General features: G+C 39.8%; 1 protein-coding gene across 4 annotated transcripts in view; it reads right to left on the bottom strand.

The window, feature by feature from the left end:
- Positions 1-17151, bottom strand: part of CRIM1 (cysteine rich transmembrane BMP regulator 1) — a 315765-nt gene that overhangs the window by 274826 nt on the left and 23788 nt on the right. For all 4 annotated transcript variants that reach the window (XM_039532907.1, XM_039532908.1, XM_039532909.1 and 1 more), the window contains exon 2: positions 16003-16173. In XM_039532907.1, coding sequence (XP_039388841.1) covers positions 16003-16173 — 171 coding nt within the window. The remainder of the gene's footprint in view (positions 1-16002; positions 16174-17151) is intronic.

The following is a 17151-nucleotide window of genomic DNA, read 5'->3' on the forward strand; positions in this document are numbered from 1 at the left end:
AGCCCTGCTTTGGGACTCAGACTACTTCTGTGCTATCTTCAGCAAAAACCACTTAATCTCTGTGCCTTAGTTCCTCATCTGTAAAATGGGGATAATTGTTTTATCCTGATTTGTTGGTCTTGTCTATTTAGATTATAAACTTTTCAGAACAGTAACTGTTTCTTACTGTGCTTGTACAGTGACTTGCGCAGTGGGGCCCTGATCTTGGTTGGAACCTCTAGGCACCATTGTAATACAAAATTATTTTGATTATTAATCATATTAATGATGATAATCATATTCATAATGAAGAGTCAAAGTAACTAACCCAGGCAAAAACCCTCACAGGCTATAATTTAAACAACACTTGCCCTAGCAAATAAATACTCAAGAACAAAGCTGTAAGGGTTAAGTTAAAAATATTAAATTGAGTGTAATGTTTTAAAGGCAATCAAATTCTACTCTATGTGTACATACTTGTGTATATACACACACAATCCTTAAAAACACACTTGCTGATCCTGCAAACAATTAAATGCTTAGTTTTATATTCATGGGTAGTCCCTAGAGTCAAGAGACTTCATGGAGGGACAGCAGGTGGAAAGAAGGGAGGGGCAGGCAACCAATCAACTACCTCATGTCAAAATGCTTCTGAGTGAGAATGTAACTACTCCCATGCATAAAACTGAAGCACGTGAATAAAAGTGAAGAATCACTTTGCAGCTAGTCAAAAACATCTCACCAATAATACATTGTAGAAGTGGAAACCTACTACCTTCTTAGAGCACGTCACACACACACAGTGAAGTTCAGAGGACATGGAAAACACTTTGAAGAGAGAGTCCTGGGCATTCACCCAGCAGCTCCTCCAACTTAGATTTTGAAATCTGTCCTCCGTTGGCCCCTTCCTCAGATTTAGAAGAGACCAGAGGGAGTGGTGAGCCTTATATCTGTATTTTGAGGCATTCTAACTATTTCTTAATCAACTTTCCACAGCTGATTCTGTACTGATTACAGTCACAGAGGCATATAGAAGACAGGAAGCTCAAGAGTACATGCCTTGTAGCTGGTTCCCTACTCCCTGGCTGAGAAATTTCTCCAGCATACAGTCAATTCCGAGGCATGACCCTATGTTTGTCTCCCTGCATCTTCTCCCCACCTTTTCCCCTTTCCCCCAGGTCTCTGAGCAAAACGTAGGAGGGGAGCAGCCCTTGTAGATCTTCTGTCTTTGACAACCAGCTGGCTTCTACCTGCAGGCCACATAGAGCCTGCACCCAGAACCTGGCACCCTTCCAAATGTATCAAGTACAAACACCAGTTTCTGAGGTTCTGTGTCTATGCAGCTAAAAAGTTGTACTAGCCGGCCACTCTTCAATATATTATTTGCATTACACGCAAGCATATGCTGACATCACTGCTTTTCAGGTTTCACCTGACTATTGAATCTATGCTGGATTATACATGCTCACATGTACAATATTAGTTTGCATTTTTTCAAGTTGATTCTCATTTTATTTCTTGCTTATGTTTCTAGTGCATAGCTATATTTGCATTTGTAACTGTCACAACACTTCCCCACTTTAATATCCTCTATTTTCATTAAATTACTGTTTACTCCCTCCACTGATCCCTGCAAAACCCCACTAAATGTCTCCCCAACCATACTTAGCAATTTATCAATTACCCTTTGCTAACGGCCTTAAGTCTGTTTTCAATTCATGTGCAGATTTTACCCAACCAAATTTGAATTAATTTTGAGTAGAGGATTTTATGAGAATATAAATGGCTTCACTACAATCCAGATGGTTCTTGTCAGCTCTTATTTTTAGGTCTACATTAATAGTAAGACTTATTAGCTTTCAGTAGAAAGGGTCACTGCTCTGATTAAGCACAGCAATCAATGTTTTTCCACTGATAGAAAAATGGAGAAGATAAAGAACTAGATTGGGAACCATAGCGATAGCAGCTCAGATTCACGAAGAATACTGTAGAAACTAAGTTACAAAATATTTCAACAAAAGAATACACCTTTATTACAGTTAAATGTCCACATTAGGCTGTTTCCATAATATTTAAAAATAGTTTACATTTTCCAAGCAATTGATGAAAAATTGGCAATTTTAGACAAAACTTATCAAAATGTTTCATAGAGACCTTTATGTTGGAAACTAGCTTTATTTCCTGCCACCTCACCTGGCAAACTGCTGGGGACCCCAGGGCATCAAGGGTCTGCTGCTCCAGGGCAATCCAAACCTAGACAAAACAAACATTTCCAAAATACTCCACAAAACAGAAATCCTTTCTCCACCCAGTGCGAGCTTCAAGTGATTAAACATTCTAAAATATATTTTATGTGTATAAATTTTTTTAACATGCCATTCTCTAAAAAGTATTAAAGTTAAACCAAACCTACATTCACACAGTATTAAAACTTGCATGTTTTAACATTCAAAAGCCAGAATTCCAGATTTCAATTTGAATAACCAAACTAACTTCCTAGTTGGTATTAATCTTAATACTGTCCAATTAAATGAGCATGTTATTTCTCAAAATTACGATTCACAGTATCTTCTATACCCTCAGTAAGTGTGCATTTGCAGATTTTTTTTTTTAACATACACTAATTTCACTATCATACTAACCCAGTAGATAGCTGACACTTTGTACATGGTAAATTCTCATCTAAGGGTATGTCTACACTACCCGCCGGATTGGGGGTAGCGATCGAGCTATCAGGGATCAATTTATCACGTGTAGTGCAGACGTGATAAATCAATCCCCGATCACTCTCCCATCAACTGCTGAACTCCAGCAGTGCGAGAGGCGGAAGCAAAGTCGACGGAGGAGCCACGGCCGTCGATCCAGCGCCGCGAAGAAGCAAAGTAATTTTAATTCGATCTAAGATGTCGACTTCAGCTACGCTATTCTCATAGCTGAAGTTGCGTATCTTAGATCGATTTCCCCCCACTTCCCCCAGTGTAGACCAGGCCTAAGACAAAGCTGATAATCCATCAGCACCATCTACAGTAACTCCTCACTTAACATTGTAGTTATGTTCCTGAAAAATGTGACTTTAAGCAAAACGATGTTAAGCAAATCCAATTTCCCCATAAGACTGAATGTAAATGAGGAGGTTAGGTTGCAGGGAAGTCTTTTGTCAGGTGAAAAAAATTATCTAATCTACACACACACACAAATAAGTTTTAAACAAACAATTTAATACTGGTACACAGTGATGATGATTGTGAAGCTTGGTTGAGGTGGAGGAGTCAGAGGGTGGAATATTTCCCTTACTGCTAAGTGATGAACAAGCAATGGCTGAGCTCTCAAAGGGTTAACTCTCTCACTCTGCAAGACAGCAGGAAGGGAGGGAGATATGCACATTACCCTTAGGTACACTGCCTTGTTAATTAGATCAGCTTGCTGAGACCACCCCAGTTGCTACAGGCTCCCTCCATCCTCAGCCCTGCTCTATGGAAGATGGGGTAAGTGGGGTGCAGGAGCGGGGGGGACACGCTGACATTAGCCCCCCTCTTCCTTCCCTCTCCCCCAGCACAGCAAGCAGTGGGGGGAGGGACACAGCTGAACTGCAGGCAGCTGCTGCACAGGGAATTTAGGGGAGCGGGGAGCTGATAGGGGGCTGCCAGTCCACCCTGGTTCCAAGCCCCACCAGCTAGCTGCAAGGGGCTGCTCTTCCTGCAAGCAGCAGACAAAGCAGGCGGCTGCCAAATGACATTAGAAGGGAGCATTAAATGAGCATGTTCCCTAATTGATCAGCAACGAAACAACGTTAATCAGGATGACTAAGTGAGGAGTTACTGTACTACATATTTAAATATAGGACCTATATTGACTGCCTTTGCCCAGAAAAGAGGCCATGGGCAAGCACACAAGCTTACACCTCCATCCCAATGCTCAGGCCAAACAGCAACTTTTAGGAATTCCAGCCAGGCATCCCCGCCCCCGTAAAGCACAGATAATGAGAACTTCTGATCCCAACAGTAGCTTCTGCAGCCTCCTGCAAAAGGCTTTGCCAGGGCAACCACCCTCCAGTAAAGTTTAAATGCTGTTTTGTTCCAGTTTGAGGGAAGACTCTTGTTATGTCTCACAACATTTGCTTTTAGAACTTGCAACTTGTCACTACATATAAAAGGAAGACAAAGTTACCCAGGTAGGAAATCCAGTTGTGGCAGGGCAGGAAAAGACGATGAATAAGCATTAAGAAGTTTGAATAATGCTGGCAGCAAGTTGTAATGGTAGGTTGCTCTCAGCTATGCTATGTTTTCTCTTTGATGAGTCCAGGACAATTCATAGTATCGGAATAGAAGCCCTTAAGCATCAGATGGCATGGATGCCTGCCAATGATAGCTTCAAATAGCTGAAAGTGAGATATGATCAGCACCCATTTGTCTCCATGGGGTGCTTACTCTGAATCTAAACATGAGAGCTTGAATGTCAATATTATTTCACTGCTAATTATTTTAGAAGAATGTGCCTCTCCTACAATCCCAACCCACATCCCAGGACTTCCTGGGTGCTAAAGGTTCCAAATGTCCCCTCGCCAGAAGCTCAAGCTTCTGGCTTTCCCTTTCCACCCCTCCCCAACAACTTATACAATGAAGTTATGCACCATCAATAAAAGTCAGCTGCAACACCTAAGAATGTAAGCACAATATTAAAAATATGTCAAACTGAACCAAAACGGAATACTGTACTATCATCAATTTTCATGTTTAATTAATTAAATAAAAGCTTCAGTTTAATTACCTGAAAGCTGCTGCAGAATTTCCAAACGGTCACAGACTTTGCCATGGAATTTAGAGCCAACTTGCTACAATATACACAGGGCATTGTCTAGAGATAGAGAAGATGAGGAGGAACACACCACTAATCCCTGACTGAGGGTGCCTTGAGCAGAATGCATTTCTCTTGTGAAACCATAGTTAAATACTTATTTACAAAACTCTTATTGGCTAGAATAGACTTTAATTATGCAGTTAAACATTTTGTGCAGTCATCTGCGCTCACAGATGGGTTCTTGTACAAAGGTGGTACTTTTAATTAAATCGTGTTTGTTATTGATTTAATTCCAGTTCCCTTTTTGCACAAAAAATTGAGAATACTGACAGAAGCAATTTAAACTGCAGAGTGTTCTCTCCTCAGACTGTGATGCATGCTTTTGAACAGTTTAAAATGTACAGATCTGGCACAAACATTATTAATAAAGGTTTAAAACTACTAAAACAATTTCCCCCACACTTTGGGCTAAATTCTGCCTTCAAATAACTAAAATGGGAACCAAATATAGGTAACAGGCAACATAAGCACATTCAAGGGCAAAATTTGGCCCTTTGCCAGCACCACATTCCTAACTGAAGATAGATGCCAAGTTTTAACGTTCAGCCATTTGAGTTATTTGAGCAAAAACATACATGAATTTTTTGAAAGTAGAAGATTTATTCCAACACTCATATAATTCAATAAAAATTCAACATATTAGTTCCAATTCTCCATGAAGTATCAACCTTTGAAACCACAGGTGAAGTTTCAGCCCAAAAGAAGTCTGAAATTTACGAACAATTGAAGGCTAATATTTAGAATGAAACTGCCTTCTCAAATTTAATGTTCAATACAGGCAAATGCTGTAATACCTGTTAGACCAGCTTTAGAGTTATTCAACAACATGTAAGAATAATGGAATGCAAAAAGTATGTTTCAAATAACTTCAACCATCTTCATAATCAGCAAATATCAGGAAATTTATAATAAAAATGGAGGGGAAGGGGAGACAACAAGAAGAATCCTTCTTCCACAAGAAAAAAAAAAGAGGTTATATGAAATTAAAGTGCATAAAATGTGTGAAGAACTGTATTTGTTCTAGAGTGCAGTTTGACCAAATTTTCCATCAGAACATGTCATCTGCCGCAGAGATGGTGTACATTTATTTGACCAAACATTTGCCCCCAGACCGCCAAAAAGAAATTGTTTTAATTTTCACATTTAAACAATATTTTCTATATCATGTCACTTTGTGTGTTTTATTACAAGCTTGATGGAAATGGTGTTTAGGAGCATTTGAGTTAAGGGTTTTGGAAAGATTTCTTTGCATCCGGTGGCAGACTCATTGCTCTCTGTAGATTACTAAACCATTGCTTCCTAATCCTCAGTTTGCACGTGTGTTACAGCAGTATCAAGCCCAGATCAGGGCCTATTAATGCTTGACAGAGTTGCAGTCTAATCGAAATATTTGAAGATTTATTTTTTCCTTTGGAATGCACCAGCCTACCGAAGGACAAACTTAGAATATCCCTCTCCCTCAGCAACTCTCAGAGAACCTCTCCAAAATTTTTTAGTGAGTCCTTTAGCTGGACAACACTACAATGGTCATCATCTGTGAAAACCAACGAGACTTGAGGAATTCCACACCTATAACCTCAGAAATCAGATTTTTTTGTGGTACTGAGCGCCCATATCATTTGAAGTCAGTGAAAGATGTAGGGTTTCTGCATCTCTGAGGGTTAGGCCCTATCTGAATGTTTAGGAAAATAGGAGAGGCAGGTCTCTGAATGTTTAGGAAAGTAGGAGAGGGAGGCTATCTTCCAGGAAACACTACACTTTAGCTTAGCCCATTTGCTAAGAACGTCCTCTTTTCTTCTATAAAGAAGTTTGAGAGCCATCTGATTCTTTCATGCTCACAGGCTTGACTTGACTCTTGCCAGATTCAGCCTCTGGAAACCCCCACCCATGGTCCAAGTCTGTCACAGCTTCCCAGTTATTGGATCAAACTGCTATCAACAGGTCCTTCAGAAGCTGAAAATAGCCATACTTACTGCCCTGAGCTCAAGAACATGGGAATTCCCGCAGCAAATCAGACCAGTGATCCATCAAGTCTGGTATCCTGATTATCATGACCCAGTATCTGATGCTTCCTTCCTTCAGAAGAAGGTTCAAGAAACCCCTATAATATATATTTACATAATAACTTGCTCATACATTTTTCCTAGCCTCAAATTTAGCCAGTATCTCATGCCCTGAAACATGAAGGTTTACGACCGTTAAATGTTTAACCATCGCTAATGTGAACATTCCAAGGTTGGGTTAATTGCCAGACACTTCCCATGATAGACCCTGTTTTCAGCTATGCATAACTTTGCACAACCAACCATTCAGAAAGAATTTTTCCATGTTTGGTATCAACCTCTGGCTGAATTAATCTGAAAGTTCTCATGAATCTTCCCTGTGACTGGACTCAGCAGGTCTCTTCTCCAGAGAACAAAATGAGCATGCTTAAGCCCAAGTCTACAGATAAAGGCAGCTTCCAGCTGCTTCAGTCTGCGGTGATACAAGACACTGAAACAGAGGCTAGGGAGCCTGTCTCCCCTGTGTTTTCAATGCTCCTGCCCCTGCTGGCACTCAGAAGAGGAGGAAGTAAGCAGCTTTGAGTGCAGAGACGACAAAAGCATGTCAGGGTGGTAGAAAAGGTGTAGAATGTGACAAAGTCTGGTGAAAGATTGAGTAGGTGAGAGGGGCTCAGAGGGGAGGGGAGGTTGTGCAAAGAACCTTGGACTAGGAGCCAGCTGGCGGTGGGAATAGAAGGGAAACACAGATTGGATGAGGAACTATGGTAGACAGAGTGACTGGCTGAATAAAGACTGGGACTAGAAACCAGTGAGGGGAAGGGGAACTCATCTGACAAGGAGCTGGGGCTCCAGGGAGAAATCTGGGACCAGCATGGCAAAAAATTGGGACAAAGAGTGAGGGAGAGAAACGGGAAGGGCAGGAAATTGAGACTGGATGAAGAGCCCAGGAAGGGAGATCGAGTCTGGGAGCCAGTAGGATACATGGGAAGAGAGACCAGATGAGGAGCTGGGAAGGACTGGCTGGAAGGGAAACAGGATGTGGGGAGGGGCAGACTGGACCTTGAACAGCAAGCCTGGAGAGAAGACTAGGAATAGGATGAGAAGACCAAGAAATTGAGACTGTGACAAGTCAGGGTGGAGAAGAGACAGAACTAGTAGAAAGATAGGGCAAAAAGGGTCAACCGTGCAGGAAAATGGGCAAAAAAAAGTTTATGCTCACTGAAGCATACTTGCCCCCACAGCCTGGAAAGGACCCAAGATCTGGGTCTCACCATTCCTCTGAGAAACCCACTGGTATATAGTGTCTCATCCCACTTTCATGTTGGTTCACAGGGGATGATAATCTACTATTGCTATGAGTTACCCTATTAGCCCAGGTGGTAGAGGATCTAAACATTCCAACCTTGCTGATTAACTAACCTACCTGCGTATTAATACCACAATGGTATTTTTTTTTCAGTTTGCTTGTTCAAAACCTAGGCAACTACACACCTATATTAAAAGAACATTAAGGTTGTAAAGTCAAGCAATCAAAAGTTAGAATGCCAGAATCAAGGTTGCCTGTGCATGCATTAGGATGATCAAAAACTAATTTTCCCCACAGGAACTCTGCCTCATTCAGTACATCAGATGGACCTGCTTTGGGGATGAATCAGGATTGTGTTATAAAAGTAGACCTGTCTGTAGGATCCCTGCTTCATTGGTTACAGAACTTGGAAGCATAATGAATGAGTCAGGGCACCACAGGAAAAGGAAAAACTTAAGGTTAAGGCATAAAAAGAGTTGGATTCTACCCCTGCCTCTGCCACAGAGTTCTTATGTGATGCTGGGCAAATCACTTCAACCAACGCTTTTACAGGTAGTCACTAATTGAGAGGGGCTTTCAGAAATTGAGGCAAACTTGGTATCTTGGGGTCTGACATGCCGAAGCACTGAGAACCCTCAGCAACAACTGAAGTCAACAGGAACTGTGCTTTGAACATATTCCATACTATATTATGCAAGTTATTCTGAAAAATCAGGTTCTAGGTGCCTCAAATTGGGCACCTAAAATTAGTGGATACTTTGACCTTAATCTCCCTGCACCTCAGCTACCCGTCTGAAAATGAGGCTAATACTACTTGTAATAATATGGGTTTTGTTAGGACCTGAGACCAATGCTCTAAGAATAATTAAAGTCCCTTTAACTTAGGGTTGTTTTTAGCTCATCACCAGTTGATCAGAAAAAACTAATTTTGGTATATTATTGCAGTTTTTGTTCAAGAGCACTAACTACGAAGTTATATAGTTTCTTTTATTTCCCTGAAGCATTAAACAAAAGGATAATAATGAAATTACTTTGTAAATTGAGTTAAATCAAGAAGTTATAGAACTTAACTGAGTAACTACAAAGAGAACAGCTTAAGACCAACAATTGGTGAAGTTATTGCATGAGCACAACCAATAATCAAATCACAAAATTAACATAATGATTACATGATTTATTTAATCTTTCTATTCTCATGCGGTTTATTTAGTATCTTATATTTTCCCTTGTGGAAAAAATGGGTTCAGGTTTAAATCTGTAGGTAACCCAGGTGGCTCAGATCAATTTTAAGATTTGCTTTAAACCTAGGTTAGTTAATACTTACCCATAAGTAAAAACTTAAAACACTCGTGTTATTACTGTAAATGGCCAGCCACACACACACACGGCTAGGATAGGTCTCTTGTGGCAGGCATTCTTGCACAGTCCTGTTAAACAGACAAAGAGTATGTCTACACTGCAATTAAAAACCTGCAGCTGGCCTGTGCCAGCTGACTCAGGCTCACCAGGCTCAGGCTATAGGGCTGTTTCATGGCAGCACAGACATCTGGGCTCAGATAGAAGCTTGAGTTCTGGGTCACTCCCCCCTTGCAGGATCCTAGAGCCCAGGCTCCAGCCTGAGCCCGGAAGCCTGCACTGCAATGAAACAGCCTCAAAGTCCACGTCAGCAGGCACAAGCCAGCTGTGGGTGTCTAACTGCAATGTAGACATGGCCAAAGAGAAACTTATTTAGAAAAAGTATCAGCTCTTTAGTTTGCTTGCTTTGTGGAGCTTCAGAGTCAGTCAGGAACTGCATTCTGGGGAACCAGGCAACATTTTCTGTCGCAAGTACCATTATACTAGTGGGGGATCACTCTCAGGTCAGCTGACTTATCTATGATGTCTTTGCCTTGGTCTATACTACCAGCTCATGTCCGTATAACTAAACTGCTCAGGGGGGCGGGGAGGGGGGAATGGAAAAACACCCCCAAGTGATGCAATTCTACCGATCTAGCTCCTGGTATAGACAGTGCTATGCCAATGGAAGGGCTTCTCCTGTCAACATAGTTATTGCCTCTCAGGGAAGTGGAATACCTATATCAGTGGAAGCAGCTCTCCCATTGACATAGATAGCACCTTCACTCAAGTGTGACAGCTGTGCCACTGTAGCACTGTAAGTGTATACAAGCCCTTCTGAGGTAAGTAGAGATGCTGAGTTGTCATCTGTAGTGATCTCGAGAGGAACACATTTCTTCCTCATTTACCTGGTCTTTTATGGGTGAAACTCAGAGTGGATTCATCCCGTGCAACCTCTCCGATGATCTTTTGATCAAAATCAGGGGAAATCACAGGTTTCTCACCCCAAATGCATGGCATTGCCTGATCAGGATTGGACTATTCTGACTCTTGATCCACTTATGGGATTCTCCTTTTAGGGCACTGTTTTTTAGTCACATCCATGAGTCTATGTTTCTCCCAAATAAGCAACACTGATGGAATAGCAAGAAGTGATGACTACACCAAGATTACTTAAATACAAGGGGTTGAGATCAACAGCAAAAACTATCAATGACCTCTTGGTTATTGGGGCCTGTTGTCTTCCTGGTCATAACTTAAGACTCATTGTCTTGACTTAAAGTAATTCCTTGCCCATATTTAAACTTCAAGACAGAAGACCTCAAATAAAAATTTGCCAAACTGTCACATCTGGGATACAGTGAAATAATCTTACACCCAGTATCAAGGCTCACAGTGAAGCTGTTTCAAAGCTACTTATTAAATAAAACAAACATTGAAAATATAACCAATTCGTTTCTACTCAATGTCTACATGACCATATGCATACATGTCATACCTATATTCTTATCTCATAGGGGTATTGTGACAATAAATTCATTAAATATCTGTGAAACAACTAAGATACGGCAGCGATAAGTGCCATAGGAAAGTCCAGGAGAAAAAATTAACAATTCTGTCTTCAGAGCAGGGTTTGAATGGTGTGCAGTAAACAAGGCCTGGGGTTACACATTGAACAGTGAGGATAAAACAAAATATTGAATAGCTGCTTGTATGTTGCAAGCAATTTATTTATTTTTATAATCTTAAATTACTTTGTACTTATTTACTTAGTTTCCTAATTGTTGGTTACACAGAAAGGTGTTCCCATGTCATTAACCAGCTGAAGTTAGAAACTCAAGAAAACTTAGTTATTTGTGCATCACAGCGTTCCTGACCCACTCCTTGGGAGTGAAAATGGGCACTGGGAGTTAAGTTTTGTTTCTTGACTTTCAAGTGATAAGTGACATTTAAGAAGATTTTACCCTCCTTTACCTACTCCCACCCACGGCTGTCTCCTGAAAAGGCTCTTAATATTTAACACTGATAAATGGCTGTCAGCAAAAGAGGCACTGCAGCATCCTTATATGAATAAGCAACAAGAATGGCAATGTGCACTTTCCCTCGCCACTATAAGCCCCCTGCAAGGCTGTTGCCCATACTTATACCATGTGAAACAAATCGTGAGGGTAATGCTGGTTTTCAGTCCCCTGCCTCCCCATGATAAAAGGTGAAAATGACTCTGGTATTTAACGTTCCCCACCCTGATATCTAAAAAAATCTTCATCTTTTCAGATATATAAAAAAAAGTGAGTGCGGAGGGTTCTTATCAGAGAGGGTGTCTTTTTCTTTTGGAGCTCTGTGGTTTCTGGGGTGTGGATGCCTTTGATGTACAATGGAAATGCAATTAATGCCAGTCAACATGGGTTTATGGAAACTAGGTCTTGTGATATTACAAGTGTGGCTGATCAAGGTTACTGCACAGGAGTAATATACTTAGACTTTAATGCATTTGACATAGTATCGCACATCAGGAATTTAAAAAAAATCAGTACTATACAATATCAATATACCACAGATCAATAGGCCAATGGATTAAGAAATGGTGGACAGATCTCAAAAAGTATTTCTCAATGAGGAATCATGAAATGGGGATGTTTTAGTGGGGGTACTGCAGGGACAGGTACTAGGCCTGAGTCAATATTTTTATCAAAAGACCTGGAAGTTCATATAAAAATAATTGCTAAAAAAAAAAAATCTGTGGATGATACAAAGATCAGTGGAATAGTAAATAATGAGAACAGGACAGTCATACAGAGTGATTTGGGTATTGTGATAAGCTAGACCCATTAAAATAAAAAACAGTTTTAATATAGCCAAATGCAAAGTCATCTCAAAAAAACAAAGAATACAGGCCATATCTACAGAATGTGGGACAGTATCCTGTACAGTAATTACTCTGAAAAGGATTTTGGAGTCATCGTGAACATGTAACTGAACATGAACTCCCAGTGTGATGCTGTGGCAAACCAGGCTAGTGTCATCCTTGGGAATATACATGGGAAAGTAGGAAGGTGGTTTAGCCTTTGTATATATCACTATTGACACTAGAATAATTTGTCCAGTTCTGGCATCCACATTTGAAAATGCACATTAAAAAACTGGACAGTGTGCAGAGAACTGCTACAAGAAGTGGGAAAAATGCCTTTCAGTGTAACAGACTTACACCTACTCTATATGACACGGTTAGGTTGACATAAGCTGCCCTGCGTTGAACCTAGCTGTGGCAATCTCTTCACTTAAATTTGCCTCCTGCCTACATAAGCGCCTCTCTACACTGATTTAGTAACACCACCTCCCAGAGCAGTGTAGAATCACAGTTGATGTAATTAGGTCAATGCAGTGTCTACACTGCTTATGTCAACTGTTACTGGCTTTCACAAGCCATCCCACAATACCCCCCCACACACAATACAATCAATACAAATGCTCATGGTGACGAGGTGCACCAACACGAGGTACCAAGTGTGCATGTGCATACAAGCAATTTAACAACTGCGGTGGCTGTATACCAACAGAAGTTAAGTTGACAATCTTACAGTGTCAACATGGCATTAGAAAGCTCAATCTGTTAAGTTTATCAGAAACATTAATAGGGAGCCTTGATTAGGCTGTTTAAGTACTTTTAACAACTGTAGTAGGCAGACGTGACACTGAATACATCTGTCAAGTAAGAGTCCTGTTCACAATCAATTTTCAGAGTAAAACCAAAATTTTAAAACACTCAGGCCATGTCCTGGCAAAAAGAGTACATTTTTTCATTTTTATTTCAGCTCAATTCCTTTAGGTTAATGCAACTGAAAAATTCTAGTAAAGTTACAAGCTAGCATATTTGAAGCCATGTTTTAGCCGAGGTGGGAGCAATTTAAGCAAAGGCTTGGGCAGATTCTTGGTTTGGCCAAACTGTTTTGTCCTTCCCCAATTCTCAGATAACAGTGAATCACCAAGGGCTTGTCTCCAGAGTTTTTATACTTCTTTAGAAACCAGTACAATTTAACAAGTACAACTCCCTAGCGTGGACGCAGTCATACCAGTATAGCTTCTCCCTGTGTATTTATGAGAATAAGTACTTAAAAGGTAAAGCATATTTTTATTTCAATCATAAGTGTATTTGGGAGCATACATAACATGGCCTTTGTTTCACTGTTATAATGGGTAGTAATACACATGCGTGTCCTTTTTATTTTGTTGGGGTTTTTTTAATGTTTCTCTGCTTATAAATGGGGAAAGAGTTCTGCTAAAAATATATCCACAGGGTTGATGCTTTATGCTGTAATTTAATTATCCTCTGTCATATTAAAGAAAATCTGTTGTGGCTATGCTTTTCTCTCCCTCCCCTTTTGCTACTAATTCAGAAAAATAGGTTTAATCTATGGAAAGAGACGCTGTAAGTCACGTTCTGTATGATGCTTTGAGTAGTTTGCTATCAGCAATGAACACCTGTTAGGAGTCTAGCTGGAACCTCTTACGGAAGAAAATTGTATTAGAGCTTTGTCATGAAGTGACAATGGCTTACATGTTAACTAGGCTTTCAGTGTTGAGAGAGAGAGACCTGAACATTTTTATTTTCTCGAAATATTTGCTGTTCAAAAATAAAAACAAATAGAGCAAAAACCAGTGAAAGACAAAACTTCTACTTTAACAGTGAACAGAATTTAATGTGGCTTCAAATAATTTTTCTATAGTTTTGTAATTGAAGGGCTTTACAAGCAGTACAAAGTAGACAGAGTACAGGCTAAATCACTTAGAAATAAATTACTCAGGATAGCAGACATAATTTGAAGCTCAAGATATACACAGCACGTATATTATCTCCCAGAGATACAAATAGTCTAACATTACTAACCTATAGTATTATAAATTAGATATCTGTAATGGTACTTGACTTTTATCCAAGTACTTTACAAACATTAATCCTCAGAACACTCTTGTTGAGTAGCCAGATCAATATTATAAACTCATTTTCTGAGACAGGCAAGTTACAGCTTCTCACTCTGTTTCTCTAAGACCACAGATGCTGTCTTTGTCAGAGTCAGGATCAGAATTCAGTGCTTCTTTCTCACAGCATTAGACAACATCTCTACCACGCCAAGTAATGAACTGTGAAAAAGACTGCAGACAAAATTTTAAAACAAGACACAAACTTGAAGTGATCGTTTCTTTGCTGCCTTTGGTACTTCAGACACATCCCTTGGTACTACTACACTTCTAGACCAGATCTAAACACAGACTTTTTTTTACCAATTTTAAACTTTTCCAATTAGGGGTAGGATATCCAATAAACTAGCAGTACAACCCCCTACTGTGTCTAACAGATCAGACCCAGCACAGAGGAATATTCACTCTCACTTTATTATTCCATATTTTTCTAGTTTATTGTTTGAGAACTTTAGCAAGTTTTCAAATTACTGTCATTTTCCATTGCTTAATTAAGATTCACACACACTTAACAAGTCTCAAAAACATTGTTTTCCTGACAACTTGTTAGTTTACTTATTTAAATACTCTCATAACTCAGATCAACATGACTAGTATTCTTCTAGAACATTTAACACTGCATTGAGTCACCATGTGAAGCTACAGCTGTGGACTTTTAGTTGAGGCCAATTCACTCATTCACATATTTCAAATAATCTCCTCCTAACATTTATTTTCCAACGTATCCTAAGAATTTATGACCAAGTAAAAGTGCACAGACAGCTGTCAAGAACCACCACATTTTCCATCCCAGCTCAGAGAACTTTTTAAAAGTACTTCATGCAGTTTTGATTGCAACACAATATCCCTGAACTCTCTGGCTGAATTTAGGTCTGCTTTGTTAAGTAGCATGTAATATAGCAATGTCCTAAGTGCTATGACACCAAATGTGAGTTTGAGGATAAGTATACACAAAAGTGTTGTTCTAAAGTGAGCTAGAACAAAGGGAAGACAAATAATTGAGAAGTACTAGTATTAAAGTAATTCTACATTATATACTTCTGAAAAAGGAGTAGCAATTCCATCATGCCAAAACATTGTTAATCAAGGCAACCAAGAACACCTTAAGATCTTTTGCTCTTTATTTATGACATTTAAAGTTCCTTGTAATTTTGAACAACTTGCTTTTCCACAACTATAAGAATTTGTGAATCTGCACAAAGGTCAAAAGAGGACATCTAAACAAGTTGTGTTAGTTTTGTCCTTGTCAACAGTGAAATGCACTTTTTAAAAAGACACTTAGCACAAAGAAAGACAGACAATATCAATCTCATTGATTTTCAGATCGAGGTTCTGGAGAGTCAAGCTGGATAAACCACATCTTCCTTAAACTGCACAGTGCTAATATAATATTTAACACCTGTTCTTTTTGGAAGTTAAGGCACTTAGTCCCTGAAATCACTTAAGTTGTTTTAAGGATCAAGTATTATCATCTAGTGATAGGCCCTAGTGAAAGAGGCACAATAAGGAATTACAAGTTGCAAATTACTAAAATCAGGTGCTTACCTTCAATCCTTTTTAAAGCTGACAGGCAAGTATCCTGGCTTGGAAACTCAAATGGATTACTACAGGTGCGAATGGTGTCACATTCACATTTTCCATTGATTATGTTGCAACCTGTTACAAGGTTTTCATTGCAAGGTTCAAATCCAAGCAGCTGATCATCCCAATTTTCATCTGAAAAAACAAAATGAAGTCACTATGTTTATGCCAACAAAAGTGTCAACATTAAGTGCACTCAAACTGTTTTTTAGCTATTTAAAAAAAAAAAAGCTATTCTAAACTGGACACCCTATGTTTGATATGCCACTTCTTTTGGCTATATAAAATAGGAGGGCCACATGCACAATTTCATTTATTCAGAAAGATTAATCCAGACAATATGAATGCTGAATACTGTATTGTTTGTTACATTTCCCTATTCTGCTATTAGTATTAATACTGAGGAAATGATCTTATTGCATGCAAATTAAGTGCATGGGAAAACACATACTTTAAAGCAGCACTCTCACTGGTGCAAACGGCAATACTTTTAGCAAACTACTCGAAATTGGAATGCTTTGCTGGAAAGAATCTGAATAATCAGGATTATACAGGGGAGAGTCAAAATTGTTTTGCTGAGTCAGATAAAAAGGGGACATTGGAAATTGACTACATATAGCATGCAATAGGTCCTATAATTTGTGTTAATCTTTGAATTAACTTCTGCAAGAGGTCTGAGTCAAATACTATAGTGAATTTAAGAGAGGTCTGACAATATCATAGACTAACGTCATCAACAGTGGCCTTTCTAATTTATGCAAGCACCCTTCACTATACACCTCTACCCCGCTATAACGTGACCCGATAGAACACGGGTTCGCGTATAGCGCGGTAGCAACGGAGCTCCGGCTGCTGCGAGGAGCCCAGGGCCCTTTAAATCACTGCTGGAGCCCTGCCACCGATACTCTGGGGCTGCAACAGCGGGGCTTGCTGGCAATTTAAAGGGCCTGGGGCTTCCCACAGCAGCTGGGGCTTCCCAGAGCTCTTTAAATCACCGCCGGAGCCCTGCCACTCCTATCCTGATATAACGGGGTTTCAGCTATAACGCAGTAGGGATTTTTGGCTCCCCACGACCGCATTACAGCGGAGTAGAGGTGTACTAGGAAAAACTGC

The sequence above is a fragment of the Mauremys reevesii genome, linkage group 3 (assembly GCF_016161935.1).
Source record: "Mauremys reevesii isolate NIE-2019 linkage group 3, ASM1616193v1, whole genome shotgun sequence".
In the NCBI taxonomy this organism is placed as follows: Eukaryota; Metazoa; Chordata; order Testudines; family Geoemydidae; genus Mauremys; species Mauremys reevesii.